Consider the following 20,083-nt stretch of genomic DNA (forward strand, 5'->3'; position numbering starts at 1 on the left):
AAAACAAGAAATGATGGGAATCTGTTTTTGTTCTAAGATTCAAGAGGTTAAACTGTGTTCAACGTGACTCCACTATTAGAAAGCAATTGTGATCATTTGTGAAGGAAATAAAAATACTGTTTGTCTTGTAATTTATGTCTATTACTTTTTTCTAACAATTATGAAGTTATTAGGACATTAATGCACATTAATAAATGCATTTTCACTTTATTACTTAATAAATAAAACAAAATTAGTTAAAAAACAAAATAAAGCTAACATTTTCCTTTTTGCCTAAGGATATTGTAAAAACATTTTTACAAGACAATAAGAATACTAGGAATCAAAATTTTCTCCAGGCATCTGTCATGTAAGTTAGCAGGGAATGACAAGATATGCACCGGTCAGTTTCTATTTTGCTAAGTCTGTGTGAGACTTCATGTTAGTTCTCAGCTTGGCACAAGATGGAAGGAGGAAACTCCAAAGAGGAGTTATTTAAATTAAGCGGGTGTATTGGCATGCCTTGGGGGGGTTGTCTTGATTATGCTAATTGAGGTGGGAAAACCAGACCACTGAATGTCACCGGTCCCTGAGGAAAGAACCATGAGTAACATTAAGAGCACTGTGCATTTCTTGACCACATTCTGCTTTTGACTATGAATGCAATGTGACTTGAAGTTCAAGCTCTTGTGATTCTTCTCTCCATGATGCAATGTGACTGACTGCTTCAAGTTCAAGCTATTGTAATTCTCCCCTCCATGATGGACTATAACCTGCAGTTCTCACCCTGTAATTTGATTGTTCCTTAAGGTGCTTTTGCCAAGGAGTATTATTCTGGCAACAGGAAGAGACACTAACTCAACTTAGAATTTCTCAAGGAAAAGATTAATAAAAGGCAAAAATCCATATCTTCCAAAGTAGAAAAGGTTGGAAACCAATGTCAAGCATGAATACTTTTTAGTCAGACCAAAAATGTCATTAAATACAATATTAAAAGGAGTTAAAACTTATCAATAGTGCCAATTCATGCAAAGTCTATAAAATACTCCAATTAAAGGATACAGATATGATTAAGTACCTGAATTACTATGCAAGTTACACTTTAACAATAAAATTTTAATTAATTAGAACATGGAAACTGGTGAGTAATGGACAATACTTTTAAGATAATGTATTTGACAACTTCATGGGCTGGTAAAATTCTGTGACATTTGTGTTTTGAAACTTAATAACGTTAAAAATTTAAAACTGTTATATATGCATGGTGTGTGTGTGAGGCATGGAGCACGCCCTGCATATGTGGAAGTCACAGGTTAACTCACAAATTTTGGTGGCTTTCCTTTTGCCATGCAGGATGCAGGGAACCAACTTAGGCCACCGAACAGCCCAGTCTACTGAAAGGGACATTTTCAGGAACAAAATGGCATTTACTATGACCTGCGGTTAACCCTTAGTTCAGTTACTCAAAGTTATTTAAAACCTACCGCAATAGTGTATTTTTTTCACAGTTTCTCAATGACAGTGAAATAACAGCATATCAAACAATGAATGCTCAAATTAGTTTTAATCATTTTATTGGTCCATGTTTATTTTACAGAGTACTAGGTTTCATAAAGTCAGTTATATATAAGTATATTTTGATATAATGTTTTAAATATATTTTATTATTTAAAAATTTTATATGTAAATATATTTTGATCATGTACTTCCCGTCTCCTAAGTTTTTCCAGATCCTTTCTTCATCCCTACTCACCCACCTTTAAGTTTTTTCTCAAAAAACAGAGAAAAGCCAATACAACAACAAAAACCCCTAAAACCAAGAAAACATGTTAAAGCTGCACGCACACACACACACACACACACACACACACACACACACACACACAAACACACACACCATAAAAGCCAAAAAGCACTGAACTATGAAGTTCATTTTACATTGGTTAGCTACTTTTGAACATGAGGCCTATCCTGGAGTGGTTGATATATCTAGTGTCACTCTACTGGACAAAATGGGTCTTTCCTCTTCTAGCAGATCTGGTAGCTTACTTGTTAACCTTTACCCTAGTGGTTGGTTTTTTCTCATTCATTTTTTAAAATATAACAAAATAAAATATAATAAAGTAGAAAATATCATATCGAAGTGGGACAAGACAAACCAAGAGAAGGAAAAGAGCCTAAGAAAAGACACAAGAATCAAAGAAACATTTGTTTGCACACTCTGGAATCCCACATACCCTCACATAACCTCGAAGCCATATATATATTATGATTAATATATTATATTAAGATTAATTTCATCAGCAATGCTCTGAAAAATTGAAACAAAAAAGTTTAATTTTTTCCCAAGCAACTACAGTGTATTTCTAAGGCATTTAATGGAAAAATATACAAAGCTTTTATTAAAAATGCGAACACTTTATAAAATATTAAGGATCACTTAAATAAATGGAAATTACTAAAGTAAATGTTTAACAGGCGTAAGATAATATGGTAAGAATATTCTTTCTGCCCGATAGGGATTTCCTGGATTTGGATAAGCAAACTTTGAGATTTATAGAGAAGTGTTAAGGGCCAAGAACCCCTCAGGACAAAGGATAAGGCTTGGGTGGGTCATACGTCTTGCCAAATGTAGCACTGAGACTCAATGCAAAGCCACAGTGATTTAGTCAGCGTGGAGTTGGCAGGGGAATCATAGACCAACAAGCCAGAAACAAGCACAGCCTTTAATGACTGATTTCAGGATTAGTGCTACAGAGTCACTATGAGGAAAGGCTTCTCAGGAATCACACAGAGGAAAGGAAAATCTAACTCCCTCTCACACAACATTAAATGTAAATTGATGAGTAGCTGTTAAGACATAATACAGAGGGTTCAACATATCATTAATGCCGTTTTTCCAATGACAATATCATGTGAAACCATACTGTAACATCGGGACCAGCATATTAGTCAAGACAAAGACGATTTCACCACTTGTAAGATTTCCTTGTTGCTTTTTTAATAGCTGTAGAACCCGCCCCCCCCCCCCACACACACACTCCCTGGCACTCTCATCTCTCTCTTAACTTCTCCACATTTAGATCTGTCATCAGGAAGGCTATAGAAATGGGACCCTAACTATAAAACCACCTTAAACTGGTTTTTCTCTCTTCTTTGACTCTCTGAACAGTCCTTTAGATTTTTGTATAAAGTTGTTGCTTGTTCCTTTTTACTGCTAAGGAATATTCCATATTATGAATATTGGCTAAAGACATCTCTATATTCCTAATTTTGACTATTACAAACAAAACTCCTATAAATAATCATGTGTAGATATTTATGAACATAACTCTTCATAAATGTTCAATAATATAGATTCTCATTTGTAGGCTTAGAATTTTCAAAACCTACTTTGAGTTCTTAAATTTTTCAACCTCCACTTGAGTCCATTGACCAGAAGTAGCAGAAAAACATGGTCAATAGAACAAGGTCAATGTGGCCCTGTTTAGAAGTAGATCGTTGGGGAGATTGCAATCTAAATTGTCAGTTTATCATCAGTCCAGTCCAAAATATCAAACACAATCAATATCTGTAGTCCAGTCTAATTGGCAAACACCAAACATGAATCAGTAGCAGCTATATGATCCAGAAGAAATCTTGACTTCTGATTTGGCATGAGTCCAAGGAAGTGGCAAGAAATATCCAGAATACCACATGAAGTTCTTTGGTGCTTTTCTCTCTAAGGAGTCATAATTAGCCAAAAACAGCAAAGACCAGCAAAGAATTGCAAAATGAACCAATGGAAGAACATCTTCTTATTGTCTTCAGGGTTATGTTTATATTCATTCTAAACATCACGTGCTCTCAAATGTCAGCTCCATCAAAGCATCACATGCCTTCTCTGTTAATGTTATCTGCTTCAACAAAACATTCTCTTATGAGACTCCTTCAGCCAAACATCCTCTTACAAAACAGTTTTTAGAAAAACATTACATGACAGACCTGAGTCTCCAAAGAAACCAAAAATTTCTACTCTACTGGTTCTGTGTGTGTGTATGTGTGCATGTGCGTGTGTGTGTGTGTGTGTTTGTGTGTGTGTGTGTGTGTGTGTTTAATCTATCTAGGCATCTATCTATATTTATCCACCTATTGACCTATCTAATAATCTATCATGTACCTAATCATCTATCTATCTATCTATCTATCTATCTATCTATCTATCTATCTATCTATCTATATGTCATTCACTATCTATTTTTAGAAGCTATCTGTTTTCTCGAGCAGCCATATCATTTTACATTTTCACTAGGGATGTCTCCTTTCCAAAAATGAATGTCATTATTTAAAATTTTAGATCTATTTTTGGGTTTGTCATTGTAGAGATCACATTCTCAGTTTAATCCATACTTTCTAATAATTAATGACACTGATAGTATCTCCTCATGTCCTTTCTTTCCCATCCCTTGTAATTCCTTCTTTATGACCTAGGACTATTATCTACTTAGACTCTAATTTTTTTTACTATAATGAGTTGTTTACATTTATTTATACACATACATACATACAGGTGTATATATGTAACAACAATTAATGAAAAAAGAAGCAATGAATTTAAAGAAGAGCAAGAAAGGGTATATGGAAGAATTTGGAGGGAAGGACGAGAGGTAAAATGATGTAATTACAATCCCAGATAAAGGAAATAATTAAAAATTATTGTATATTTATTTTTTAATTTCAAGTCCATGACCCATTGAGATAGGAGATATAGTTTCCTACACATGTAATTATGTACATCCAGAAACCACAGATTATCAAATAATAGTTTGTGCCAGGTGTGGGATATTTCCCCTTGAATTGTTGCTCATAGATATTTAGAGACCCTCAAAACAATAGAGATAATTGTTATCACTCTAGTCTTCCTACCAGAACTTGATGGAAAGACTCTATTGCTGAAAATAGCATAATCATTGGTCACGTGATATGGAAAACTCAACCTGACACTGCTTAGAGCCTTTTCCCAGATCTCTCACTTTTGCAGTAATAAAAGGTGCTATATAGGCTGTTTAGGGATGAGGATTTGGGGTGAGTTGTCAATAGTATTACCCAGGTTTGAACCCTTTGATTCTAATAATGACTTGCATGGCATAATGCCCCATGTGTGCAATAGAGGCAGGATACTGTGCATGTAACCACCTGGTTTGGGATTGGCTTTGTGGCCTACTCCACAGGAGGAAATACATGCATAAACTATAATTCTGGTTATGAATCTATGATTGGTAAGCTCAAAGGCCCCAGGGAGAAACCCAGAACTGTGATTCTGTAACTTGATGTCATATTTAAAGTGCTCTGTAATTCTATCCCTCCACACTCAAAGATTAGTGCAGCTCTCAGAGCTTATCAGAGAAATTTCTTTGTGCAGCGGATATTGGTTAAAACAGAAACACATACCTCGTGGAAGATTAGAGTGTCAACAAAGTGCTCAGCCATAAATGACATTGCTGTATGACAGCTCTCCCCAAGACACACGGACCATCATGGATGGATGCCAGGACGGTGAGATCCAGAAGAACTGGAAAGCAACAGTATTGTCTCAAAAACCAGGACTGCAGAACTCAGGAACTCATAACCTCGATGGTTGCTGCCTGTTGTAGAGCAGTTTCCTCCAAGATTAAGACCTTACTACACATTGGAAGGAGCACAGGATAGTAAAAGAGAGGTAGATCAACAAAATGTTTTAAGATAAAATTCTAAAGGGTAGAGAGACAAGAATATACTTAGGAATATGCTTGTTAAGACAGAATGTTTATGGTGAGGTAAAATGAAAGAATGATCTGAGGAATAAGGTGTAATAAAGCACTCCATCTTGCAAAGAAGCTCCTTCCTCTGGGGACGTAAACTTAACTGAATGGCTTCAGGAAGTCTCTGAAGCTGAGCAAATTCACTAGATTCCTTCCTCTCCAAACATAGAAATGATAAGGACCACGGAAGATAATCTCAGACAAATGGCTGCAAGAAAGAAGCAGAGACAAGTTGGACTGCATAAAAGGAACAGAAACTAGCTGAACTCTCTACGAAAGACACTTTCTAAACTGATGAACTGCCTACTGGTTGTGTAGTATGTTCCTGATTTCTAAGTTTTGTGACTTGTCATCCATGTAGGGTTGGATTTTGTGGAGTAACTCTTTTCCAGTTACTTTTGTTCCATACATAACACTCTGGCCCCTCATGCATATTCTTATAGGTAACCTTGATGCTTTTATTGGTTCATAATGTTGGATTTGCACAATATCTTTATATTTTTCTATTGTTAGTTACCTTCTGGGGTCCACAGACATTTGTTTATATCTCCCAGAAATAATGACACATAAGATCTGCACCTAGTCAAGCCAGCCAATGTTTTGGTATGGAAAAGGGAGTTATGAGCCCCACTTCTGTTCTGAGGCACTATGGGCAAGTTGATGTCTTGTGGAGGAGTGAGGGTCAATTTTCTTTAACAGAGTAACTCCTGGTAGGTTGACCATAATCTAGTGGATGGGCTCACACCAGGGACATAAGAACAGTACAAATAGGAGTTGATGAAGTAATGATAAAACTGGACACAAGTTGTAGGGTAGGAGGTTGGTGTTGATCCTGAAATAGGTGGTGTGAATGTGATATTAACAACATTTTAAGAGACAAAAGAGCTTTAGGTTGAGGTTTCTTGTTTTTGTTTTGTTCGTTGTTTGTTTGTTTTGCTAAATGCTTGGTTCCACTGTTAGAAAACGTTGTGTCTGGTTTGTGTCTTTGGCAAGAATTGTAAGAAGTGTTTAGAGATGGTTTTATGGATTTCTTTCTGAGTTCTCTACTCTGTTCCCTTTGTTTCCATCAGCAGTTTGCTCTGCTAATGCCATTTTCTCGTAATCCCCACAGTAGCACATCTATGTAAGTGTAGCACATCGACCTATCATCTCAATAGGGATACATTCAGTCTCATTTTATTATTAATTTCAAAATTGTAAAACCAGTCTTGCATTTTCCATATAAATTTTTGAATACAACCAATTTTTTTAACTACAAAAATGTAAGTCTCTACAAAACCCTCATCAAACATCTACTTTACATCTTGGGATATCTATGCTGTGTAGAGTATCCTGGCCATTGACAGGCTGTGTTTCTCTATGTGTTGAAGTAATCCTTGATTTATTTTGCCAGTACTTTTTAGATTCTAGCTTGCTCAATCTGTGCCTTGTTATGGTTAAATTTCAGTACATTTTTCCTGTAGTGATATTAACTTTAGTACTTTTGTTCATTCTCTTTTCTATCTTCTTTACTTTGTATCTTCTTTTCTTTTCTGTAAATTGGGCATTGTGACCCTAAGAGGCCAGCCCTTTTGCCTCTCTGCCTCAGATTTTCATGTGCTGGGTTCTAGGATGCACCACGACCATTCACTTGTAGACATGTTGTTTATCAAGTTGAACCAATTTCCTTCCATCACTAACTTTTCTCTCAGGTGTTATGAAGCCCATCAGCTTTTAAACATTTCTAAGGAAATTTAGAATATCTTTGTCATATAAGCATAGGAAAGAATTTCAAACTAAATAAAAACTGCAGAGCATATTGCAAAGGTCAATAAATTGAGAATGATGGAGCAGGGAATTTTGTTTACTCCAAAACATCATAAAGTGAATAAGAAATAAAGCTATATTTTCATTTCTACTATTTTTATGTTACAGTAAGACATTCATATCCCAAATATGTGAACTTTGAAAATTCAATACAAAAATGAATTCAGGCACTGAGAAAGGGTGCAAATGAATTGGATGAGTATTTAATCATAAAGATGATTTAAATGATTATTAAGCCAACAATAGTTAACTTTGTATACATCCTAAATTGAGCTTTGCCACACCTTCAGTACTGGATGCTGACAGGTTCAATATTGTGCAGATATCTCTACATACAACCTAAGTCAACTCATTGGGCTCTCAATAAAGAAAAATAGTCTAAAAAGCATGAAAACAGCAGTGGTCCTAACTGGGAAAAGAAAAAGATCAACAGGAATGGGAAGAAGAAAACAAACAGTCACAGAGTAAATAAATAAAAATTCATTTTATACAATAAATATAATGACTGTCACAGTGAAACACATGTACAATATATACAATAAAATGTACAAAATTATGGTATAATTATATAGCACCATACTTTACAATGATGGCCACAATTAGCCCTCAGCTGTATACTAAAAAATAATTAAATCATAGAAATAGCATCAAGAGAAAAAGAGAGTCAGAGAATACATATGCAAAAATGTAGTAAGTTAATTAAATATTTCCTTTTTAGAAGTATATAGATAATGTGACACAGTGTAAAAGTTGATTATTTGGGATTTTATCTGGGTTTGAGCACTGTGATGATTTGTATATGCTTTGCCCAGGGAGTAGCAGTATTAGAAGGTGTGGCCTTGTTGGAGTAGGTGTGTCCCTATTGGAGTAGGTGGGGCCCTGTTGGAGTAGGTGTATCACTGTGGATGTAGACTTTAAAACCTTCATCCAGTATTCTGCTTGTAGCCTTCAGGTAAAGATGTAGAATTCTCAGCTCTGCATGCCTGCCTAGATGCTTCCCATGCTCCCAGTTTGATGATAATAGACTGAACCTCTGAACCTATAAGTCAGCCCGAAATATATGTTGTTCTTTATAAGATCTCCCTTGGTCATAGTGTTTATTCATAGCAGTAAAACCCTAAGACAAGCAGACTTGGAACATTAATTCTATTGAAAATGTTACTTTCTTATGCTGGTATTAGGTACATGTGTGGCCATTTTCTTGAACTATGCATATATATTAAAATGCTCCTTTTCATGACTTAAAGTATGGTGTGTGTGTGTGTGTGTGTGTGTGTGTGTGTGTGTGTGTGTGTGTGTTTTCTACCTACATGTATGCATGTGCACCACATGTTTCTGGTGCCTGTGGAGGCCAGAAGAAGGCATCAGATTACCTGGAACTGAATTATAGAAATTTGAGACTTTGGGACTTGGACTCTGAAGGAACAGCATGAACTCATATATGATGAGCCAACTCTCCAACCCCAGAATTATGAGATTTTGACATTAAAGAGTGAGAGGCTTGTGTGTATTAGCTTGAAAATAAGATTCAGTTATAGAGATTGAGCCAAGGGGGAAGTTGAATGTGATCAATACATGCTTTGTTAAACTCTTAGTGAACTAATAAAAAATTAAACTAGTAGGGAAACTAAGGAAAGAAAAGAAAAGAAATAAAGAAAAAGAAATTGAGTCAAAGAAATAAGAACGCTCTGAACACCAACTTTTTTTTCATCTTTATTAACTTGAGTATTCCTTATTTACATTTCAATTGTTATTCCCCTTCCCGGTTTCCTGGCCAACATCCCCCTAACCCCTACCCCTTCCCTTCTATATGGGTGTTCCTCTCCCCATCTTCCCCCCAGTACCGCCTACCCCCAACAATCACGTTCACTGGGTGTTCAGTCTTGGCAGGACCAAGGGCTTCCCCTTCCACTGGTGCTCTTACTAGGATATTCATTGTTACCTATGAGGTCAGAGTCCAGGGTCAGTCCATGTATAGTCTTTAGGTAGTGGCTTAGTCCCTGGAAGCTCTGGTTGGTTGGCATTGTTGTTCATATGGGGTCTCAATCCCCTTCAAGCTCTTCCAGGCCTTTCTCTGATTCCTTCAACGGGGGTCCTGTTCTCAGTTCAGTGGTTTAATAATGGCATTCGCCTACGTATTTGTCATACTCTGGCTGTGTCTCTCAGGAGAGATCTATATCCGGTTCCTGTCGGCCTGCACTTCTTTGCTTCATCCATCTTATCTAGTTTGGTGGCTGTATATGTATGGGCAGGCTCTGAATGGGTGGAACACCAACTTTTAAAACTGATCTCCATTATCTAGGTAGAGCTAGGGACTTACCTGCTTTTCATTTCATGGCTTCATGTTATTTCTGTATTTTCTGTGGCAAGTTTTAATAACAATTGAACTAACTTTTTGGCTGTATCTGTCATACATTTTGCCTTTGTTTATGGAATTTCTCAAATGCTATTTCAAAATTCTTCTGTTACACTAAGAATGATTAAATTGTGAGTGTTGATATTATATGTTGAATGATCTCAATATGAAATTCAAAATGCTCCAAAACTGAGCATTTTGGAGGATTTTGAGAAAAACTGAGTATTTTGATACCACAAATGGAAATTTTCATCTTATATTATGGGTTGGATCATAATATAAGTTCGCTAGGAAAACATCCCATAAAATTAGCTTCAGACTAGAATATAAAGTATATATGGAACATAAGTTATTTGATATACTTGAGTGTGTATCTTTTCCAAGATCTTATTATTTATGTGTAACTATTCCAGCATTGGAAAAATCCCTTTTGTCATAAGCATCTCATATATTGACTGCGACCCTCGACACACATATTGTGGAAGAACTTTGTATCTAGGGAAATCTAGAGTTTGGTAAAATAGTTAACCAACAACCCTACCAAATAATAAAACAAAAGAATAGCTCCTGATACTATCCAGTTAATTCAATCTATTTTAAAAATTCAATACATATTTGTTGAACATCTATCAGATATATACAGAAGACCAAATTGATACTATTAAATAACTGGAAGAGACAAGTAGGTACATTTAACTGGAATTTCCTGTGCAGAGCTGTAAGCTTTTGGAAGGTGAGGAACTAGTCTCCTCCTCCCTCCCTGGCCTCAATTTTCCTTGGCTCTTTGCATCTGGCACATTGGTATTTCATGCCAGCATAGCGGCTCGTCACTAATCCCAGTACTTTAGAGGCAGAGGTAGGTATGCCTTTGTCCCTTTGAGGCCATCCTGGCCAACTTAGTAAGTTTCAGAACAGCCAGAGCTACATAATGATGTCCTGTCTCAAAGTCTACATTAGTTTTGTACTCATTAGCAATTAATAAGTATTCCTGATTATGCATTTAACACATGTGTGTTGCCGAGACAAATGCATGTGCCTAAATCTACACACTGTTGGTGGAGTCAGAGTATGTGTTGGAAGCATAGCCAATTTTTGGTGCCAGGGCCATAACTATCATGTCAACTAATCCCTACAGATGCAATAGATACATTAATGATCTTTCATATAGTGAGGCTTCTGGCCTTTGGAGTTCTTCAGTGCTCTCCCCCAGATCAATGACTGGGGATCTGTCCTCATCAATTTCTTCCACTGCACAGTTTGAGCTGTGCCAGGGTGGTCTTGGCTTCCTCTGAGAGGGCAGGTTAATTTATTTAGTGTGCCTCCTGGTACCAAGCAATTGCTTTAGCATCATCGCTCCACTTAGCTGACTTGATTTTACAGAATTGACCACACTGGACAGTTATTTTAATGGTCAATCAAATTATGCTCCAGTCCCCCCCGCCCTTTGACTCACTAGCCAAATGCCAGAAGCTTCCTAAGTGACTAGTGTTAGACATGCATAATGTTAGACCAAGATCAGCTGCCAATTGTTTGTGAAATCTTGGGTCAGTGTTCACCTTCTTTAAGCCACCATTATTTTATCATTGAAGAGAAGGTACTACTTTGGGCCTGGTCTTGTCAATCAGAAGATTTAATAAATATATTTGGTTCATAATATAATGAGTGGTCTTTAATGAGTTTTGCTATAACTGCTGACATTGCATGAATTATAGCTGTTGTTAGCTGTAATATTTAATTTCAGTGTTATCTCTGTTGAATGACCTTCACTAAGCTCTTTGAGCTGAGTCATGTTGTTTTAAAACAGGAAGAGTTAAATATTTGCTTCTCATTGATATTGCTCCTTCCTTATGGAGCTTTTGTTATGTTCCAGATTGGCCTGGGGCTCTTGTTTTCTATCTCCTCTCTATAATTACAATTCTGGTACAAACTCATTCATTATTACTGCCTGCCCCTTCTTTGTGCTTAACATATCAGAGTTTTGTGGTGTTTGTTGAATTAAGTGAATTTGTCAAGTGGGGATTTGTTGTAAATTGCATAGATTCATCTTCTTCTCGCCATGTCACTAATGTCACTCTTGGTACCATCTCAGTTTTGATATGTGCAAAGAAAGTGTAGCGTTCAGCTGGTTTTCTTACTTTCCACAAAAATTTTGCGTTGGATAGAGGGCATCCATGTGTGTGAGTGTGGGGGTGTCTCTGGGATGAACCTAGAGTCTTGCACATAGCACTTTATTACTTAGCTGTATCCTAAGCTCCACTAACCCCCATTTTGACTCTTAGACAAGGTCTTACTAATTTGTCAGGTTGGCCTTAACTCAATTTATAGCCCAGACAGGACTTGCATTTGGAATTCTCCTGCCTCAGTATCTCAAGCAGCTTGGCTTCCAGGCCTGTGCCCACAGGGACCGCTGAGGACATGAGTTTTTTATTTTTGTGCCTTTTGTTTGTTTGTTTGTTTGTTTTTCTAGTGCTCCATTACAGACCTTTTCCCTTTTTCTTCCATAAGACTTTATAAAAAGACTTACTTTTCTTCAGACTTGTATTGCTCACATCACTCGAAGATATACGTTTATCACCCCATCATTAATACATTACCATTTGCCTATCATTAGGCTGTCACTCTGTAAAACCCCTGAGAAAGAGTCCTTATTTTAAATAGGCCTGATACTTTGCTAAAGAGGTGAGTGCACTATCTAAAATTCTATTCTTGGCAAGAATAGGCTTTTGAAACATCAAGAAGAAATGAAATTTAGAGGTGCTCCCAAACAATGAAAGGTCTAGGAAGAACAAAGTAGTAAAATGGGGGAGAAAACAGTCAGATCTAAAGAACTACCAAAGGATAAAACTCACCTAAGAGTTCCAGGAAAGTTATTTATTTTGAAATAACTTGATACGAAATAAGAAGAACCTGAATGATAAGATTGAAATTAAAGTCAAGAAATCCACATACAGAAAAATTATAGTTTAAAGTCCCTGAAGGGGCTGACAAGGAAACTCTGGTTAAAAGTAAACTGCTCTTTTGTAGGTCCCAAGTTTGTTTCCTAACACCCGCCCCCCCAATCAGGCTGCTGATACCTGCTTGTTATTCCAGTTCCAAGGAATCTGATTCTATTTCTTCTGGCCTTCATGGGCATCAACACTCATGTGTACCCCCTGCCACAATATACATATAATTTTTAAAAATTTTGTATTAAGTCTTTGAATGCTCTCTGGTCCATTTTAGTGACCATAGTAAAGAAGATTTTTATTTAACTTTTTGTATTAAAATTCTAGACATAGAAATCTTGGCTAGATGAGAGAAGTATGGTGAGCCATTAACTAACCCTTTCCAAAGAAATGTTTGAGAAGAGGTAGCAGGAGGCATGCCTCAGTTTCCAGTGAAGCCCTGATGATTCAGTACACTGGGGGTAGTAGGTGAGATGTATGTTAAGATAGTCTTTTGGCTTCAGAACTGTGAAAACGATATTGGGCAAAGCTCCACAAACAATGCTGGAGAATTACCAAGGATTCCAGGTCATTGGGCAATTTTTCCAGGGACAATATTGTCTCTGGGACGAGAAGACCTGAACCAAGAAAAAAAAAAGACTATGGAATCTTATTAGCTCCAAAAGGTGAGCGTCTGCCAAGCGATGGAATACAGTCAGCCTTTTGTATGGATGGGAGCTCAGGTTTGCCCATTTGCTTCATTGTCCAGATGTCACAGCAAATGACAATGAGAAATGGCATTTAGTTTCTTGTGTCAAACATCAGACAATTTTTTATTTTTTCTTAAAGCTAAGTATTGATCCGGTAAAGGTCTCAACCAGGAAATACTACATGCAGATCACAGTCAAGTTAGAGGTTAAGGAAGTATGATCTCTGATGCTAGCAGAAATTTTTCTGTGAAAAATTTCAATCAACTGCCTCTAGCTTTCCCTTCACAAAACTTTAATACATGTCCCTTGACCTTTACCAACTACCCTTTCACGTTTGACACTTAACATTTGCTACATGATTAAAATTCAACGTTAATTAATTTCAATGCTATCAGTTAAGTTATATTTAGCTAAGAACACTCACTTTTGTCTTTTGTGAGTAGCACTGCAGTGCTATTACAAAGAGGTAGTCAGGAGGGCAACAGAGATACGAGAAGAGAAGAATGATTCAGTGTGCGGATAATTGTTTCAAGTGAAATTTAGCTTGGTATTTTTGTTCCTGTCCTCAGCAGAACTGAGATTTAGCACCTCCGGCTGGCATTTAGCCCCCACCCCCACAGAGAAGGAGGCTGTGCTGTGTGGATGCTGAGAATGAGCCACACCAGAATTAAATTATAGCACAGTTCTAACACTGGCAAGGGTTTTCTCTGGCCAGCTCGTGTGTACAAACCTGGTAATGCCAAAAGAAAAGCAAGGCATTGCTAGCAAGGCGTTCCATATGGCCTGAGTGATGGGGGTTGAATAGAGCATTACTCTCTGAAACAGTGGTTATTCCTTACACAACCTTGTTGGATACCAGAATATTTGAGGATAGCAGATTCAGACATCCAACCTTACAAGGATACCCATGATAACTTAGGTCATAGTGTGACCCAAATGCTTATTAGAAATAGATACCACCCCTCTCATTTTTCTGAATCGTTCTCATTTTTCTCCTGAGTTCTTTTTTAAGGAAGAATATGTTTTTATCGGCTTCTTTATTCCACGCACACTCACCTTTTATTATGGTAAAAATGGGGTTCCCTAAATCTGAATCTCAAAATGCTATACAACCATTACCACTGTTGTTCTGGTGTGAATTCAAAGTCCTTAAGTGTGCTGTGCCACTGAAATGTTTCTATCATGTACAGGACAGAAAGAGAAGACTACCTTCAGTTAAGAAAATATGTTTACAATTTAGATCCAACTGAAGATCCAACTACCCATTCGGATTCCCTTAGTTGTTTAAAATAAATTTTACATTTCCTATAGAAACTCAACTTTTGAATTGCAGAGTCTGACCTCAAGCCATTATGGCCTTCTCTATTAATAAGTAAAGCATTTTGATTATATATATTTTGGATTCTTGAACAATAACAAAAATTTAGCTTCCATTCCCAGACTTTGTAGTCAAATGCCAAAGCACTCAGGTACACCAGGCACATATCCCTAGTGAGATACTGTAGTAGTAACTGACCTATGGCCTTAGGTCATATCCCAAGCTATGTTTTCTTTTGTTCCTAAGGGAACACTGAATAGAGGATCTTGGTCACAGCACAGAAGACCCTACTCAGTCTTTTTTTTTTTCTTTTCTTTTTTTCGGAGCTGGGGACCGAACCCAGGGCCTTGTGCTTGCTAGGCAAGTGCTCTACCACTGAGCTAAATCCCCAACCCCCCCTACTCAGTCTTAAAGCATAAGGTGTTTGGTCTGTTCTCTCATCAGAAACCTATTCTTGAGAACTTGTTTTCATCATAGAAGACATCACTGGGTAAACTTCCCTGCTCAATTCCCCAACCTGGGCCTTCCCTAGAGCCTTTCTCAATTGACTGTGCTCAAGTGATTTATCTTAAAAGTCTTGTATCCTACACCTCCAGCTGTGACTTGCCCCTAGACACAGATTCACCTTTCATATCAGACCTCCTAATTCCACTGAACAGATGGCCAGGAGTGCTTTTGTATCTCCCATTGCCCCCTCTGGTGCAGGTCCTTGCTCCCCTCCTGCAATTGACTTTGTTCAGATCCTGCCATTATTTAACACAAACAATAAGGTGATCTCTGACTTTAGAGCAGCATACTTAGATGAAAGGAGGAAAACAAGAAGCTATATTTAAAGTAGGTTAATGTTTTAAGTATGAGAAGATTTTGTACCATTGTGCTTTTACAGTTCATGAGTCTCCTAGCCACTTTTGGTTTCAATAGTGTATGTGACAAGAAGAAACAATTTTCAAGGGGAAGTTTAGAGATCTCTGTTTTAAAGCATCTTCAATGTTGACTAAATAGATGGTTGTCTCCATATCTTGAGATTGCATATAGTTTACTTCTATGAACTATGTTTCTGGTTTTCCGTCTTCAGGTATTGCACAATGGCCTCGTTATGGAGATGAATCATCCCACTGTGGGGAAGATTTCGGTCCCAGGTTTGAAATTTTTTGCTATTTTTCTTAGCATCTTCATTCATCAACTGTGCATATGTTCCCTACTGTGGGGAGCTGAAAACTCCCTAAAGAACTTATTGAAAAACAATTCAAGTGTATAATTTATATAAAAGGGGTCTCCTATGACCATGTGTACCTGTAAGAATGTATGTTGAGACTACAGACTATGTGTCTTTTCATTAAAGAATGTCGAAATGTCTCAGTGACAAAAGTGTTCACGTATCCTCATTCCACATTGAGTAATTATGGACACATGAAAGTAAATTATGTAATTATCAATAGATAAATAATAATAGATATGCTATAGACCAGAAATATTTTGTGGTTGCTGTGAAGACAGAAGAGCAGGATCATGGGAGGGGGCATCTCTTAGAACTGTGGTCAAGTGTACAGATCTTGACTTTCCAAGTCAAAGAACTAAGTGTTAATAAAGTGAGATTTTCAAATGTTGACTCATGCCAGATAGACTAACTGAAGTCTATTGCTTAGGCAAAAAGGCCATTTTCATTTCCAGAGGGAGCCATCTTTGTGGGAGCCAGAAGCATACTCTATTTTTAAGTTTCAAGAACAACTTGATAATGATTTCCTGAAGCTGTTCACATAATGACTATTGATAACTAGAAACATAACCAGAGGGAGAAATTATGAATAGAAGCAAATCAAGCAAATGTGTATGTGTAAGGATGTAAGGAGGGCTCTGTGTAGGTTATGAAGGTAATGGAGGGAGTCACACAATCATAGTCTACACATGTTACCTGTTGTTTAGAAAGATCATGAAGAAAATGTTGATGAAGTCTTAAGAGGTTTTGTATTCATTCACCCATATAATGAACATAGGGTGCATGTCAGGCATTACTCGGAGTGTATTCATAAAAACATAAATGAGACAACTTGGAGTCCACACACAGACCTTGTACTTATTAGTATGTCAAATACTATGAACTATTAGTAGATGCTTGTGAAAGTGTAAATAAACCACGCTGCCCTAGAGGATGAGAAGGGCACAGACCCTTCTGTGGTTTGGGGGACTGAGGAACACTATTTGGTAGGTTGTCTTCTTGCCCCAGACAAGGCACAAATAACAGAAGCAAAGAAATTATCTGCTCAAGTATAATGTTGAAAATTAGTCAGTCTAATCAGGTTATTTACAGGAACATGGTAATGGATTCCTTATGGAAAAATGGCTACTTAGAGGCAGTTATACCACTGAGGAAAAACATGTCTCCTCCGGCAACTGTTAACCACAAATGTATTTGGGAAAGGGAGCAGTTCATGTGCCCCTTTCCCTTAGCAATGGTTATAAATCCTTGACATGGCATTTGAGTTTCTCTTCTCCATAACTGAAAATCAACGGACCCAGTTTTATGTGGGTATTAGGGGAATGAATGTTCACAGTTGCTGGCAGTTCAAACTAGCAGAGCCACACCATGCTCACAGGACAAAGAGTTCTAAACTACTGATCTAAGTTGACTCCATATTTTACAGATGAGGACCCCATAAATTAGAAGAAACAGTCGTCATTTTAAAGACAGGTTAGCTGGAGTAAGTTAGCTGGACCATGAAGGAAAACAGAACCCAGTGGACGTTATAGGAGAATCTCATTGGAGAGGACACTTTTCCCCATTAGATGGGAAATTTACTGATTTTTGTGTAAAAAGAAGAAAGACTCAATCTTAAGAAAGAGATTTTGCTCTTTTAATTTCTTGAAGGGAAGACTATCCCCATTGCTCAGTTTAACCTGTCAATATATCAAGTAGCTATGGTCACAATAATGTGTGAAACAAAGAACACAAAACCTTAATCTCTTTCTGTGTTCCTTTATTGCATGTGTGTGATTGGCTGGGAGAAACAGCCATAGGCTGGAGTCCAGTGGGTGCCTTATTTCTAAGTACACATGATGGCTGGCTTGATTCCTCTTAGCATGCTTGTCTCATTTCTGCTTTGTGTGTCTTTTATGGCCTCATGACAAATGGCTGAAGAATAAGAAGACACACAGAATCTATATTGTCACTTAAAGTATTAACATAGAACCTACACACGTGACTGTTTATCATTTTAAGCTGTTTCCATAGAGCAAGAAACCCATGCCTTTGAGAAGACTTCATGATGAAAGGGGGAGCTAAAAAATAACTGGGAGCAAAAATCCTGTTTACAACGATGGTTTCAGCCCTCCTGTAATATTTAATTTCTGGTTTTACCCCTTGTAGATTATTTCTTCTTAGTTCCTGTAGAGTTCATGTATCCTTTTGGTATGTCTATCTTACTAACAGCTTTTAATTCTGTAAATTTATCAATATGAAAGTTATCCAACTTCAGGCTCATTAATTTTTTATTATCTAATAGAGACATATTTGATTATTCTAAATTTAGTTCTGTAGTTTTGTATCTAGGTATATTCATATTTGTATTTATAGTTAACTTGATACAAAATGTTAATAAACACATCTATATCTTCTTTGTTATTAATGAATAATGATAACAAATGATAATGGAAATGTGCTGCATTTCCATATGTTGCATATTTGAGGTCTTATATCATTATTAGTAACTTACCTCGTACCATTATTAGTAACATAGCTCCTACCTATGTACCAACAAACTATACCTCAAAGTACTACTTTGCCAATGTGAAATACGGAATCCTCTACACAGAGATTAACTAAAATTTGCATTTTCTTCATTATTTAACAATGCTAGGTGGAATCAGTTGCTCACAGAGCTTCTAGTTTGTGGGAAAAGCAGGCAGGGGACAATACTTGTGGAAAAGGAGGATGAGTGTTTCCATGGAAAACTAGAGGCTGAAGCTGATGCCCTCAGTTACTGGAGCAGAGAGACCATGCATAGTCTGTAGACTGAAGACAGTTCCTCTGAGAGGTGTGGTGTAAATGGATACTTAGAGACTGTAGCACGGCACACTGGAGGCTATGAGAATATTGTAGAATTGAGAAAATAGGAAGAATAGGCTAATATACTCTGGAGAGTGGTCAGACGAATGAGGTTTTAAACAGAACTAAAGGAGTTAAAACCACATCAGAGGTTTCATTGTCATCTCTGGCAGTGTCTCTCCTTCTCTTCTGCATGGTATTTGAGCTGGGCTTGGAACTAGGTCTTGGACAGAAACCTTAGCCCCACCAGAGCAGATGATTTCATGTATTGATTTTAGAAAAGATTTCTGTTTCCACCAAACTTCTGTTAAACCTATAGTGTCCTGAGGTGTTTGTTTTTTCAACATTTAAATTAATTATTTCATTATTTACATTCCAAATATTGCACCCTTCCAATTCCCCCTTTGTCTCTCAGAGGGTGCTACCCACCGTTCCCCACACACCCCTTCCCTGGGGCATCAAATCTGTATAGGTTCAGGCACATCCTTTCCCACTGAAGCCAGACAGGGCAGTTCTCTGCTACATATGTGCTGGAGACCTTAGACAAGCCCATGCATGCTCTTTGGTTGGTGGCTTAGTCTATGGACGGTCCTAGAGTCCAGGTTAGTTGACACTGTTGGTCTTCCTATGAGGTTGCCATCCCCTTCAATTTCTTCAATCCTTCCCCTAAGTCTTCTATAGGGTTGCTGACCTCAGTCTAATGGTTGGCTGTAAGTATCTGCATCTGTCTCAGTCCAGCTGTCTTGAGTTTTAAACTGTGAAATTGATAAAAATATGTGCTTATTAAATATAGAAAATAAATACATATTCAAGTCCCAGCAGAAGTTCTACAATGAGACAGATGATATAAACACCAACTGACTGTCACAGTAATGGAAAGAGCTTGCATAAATTATCGCAAAGTCTGTCAGTTCTCACTGAACCGCTCACTGCATCTTGCAGTGCCACTGGCCATTGGCCTATTAGCCAGAGCAGATCCTGCTGTCCTTCCATATTCTGTGAAAGTGCCAAAATGGCCTTGTGCTGTGCCCTGAACTTCAAAGTCTGTCACTGCAATAGACGTTGCTGTGTAGTTCTAAAGTTGCTCACTGTAACCTTTTAAATTCTTATGCATGAAAATGCACTGTGCTTATTTGACTCCAGAAACTTCTGGGAAGTGTTCACTGAT

General features: G+C 37.4%; 1 protein-coding gene across 13 annotated transcripts in view; it reads left to right on the plus strand.

Moving 5' to 3' along the window:
- Sugct (succinylCoA:glutarate-CoA transferase) overlaps positions 1 to 20,083 on the plus strand; it is an 857,841-nt gene that overhangs the window by 735,875 nt on the left and 101,883 nt on the right. For all 13 annotated transcript variants that reach the window (XM_039095899.2, XM_039095902.2, XM_039095898.2 and 10 more), the window contains one exon: positions 15,949 to 16,012. In XM_039095899.2, coding sequence (XP_038951827.1) covers positions 15,949 to 16,012 — 64 coding nt within the window. The remainder of the gene's footprint in view (positions 1 to 15,948; positions 16,013 to 20,083) is intronic.

The sequence above is a fragment of the Rattus norvegicus genome, chromosome 17 (assembly GCF_036323735.1).
Source record: "Rattus norvegicus strain BN/NHsdMcwi chromosome 17, GRCr8, whole genome shotgun sequence".
NCBI lineage: Eukaryota > Metazoa > Chordata > Mammalia > Rodentia > Muridae > Rattus > Rattus norvegicus.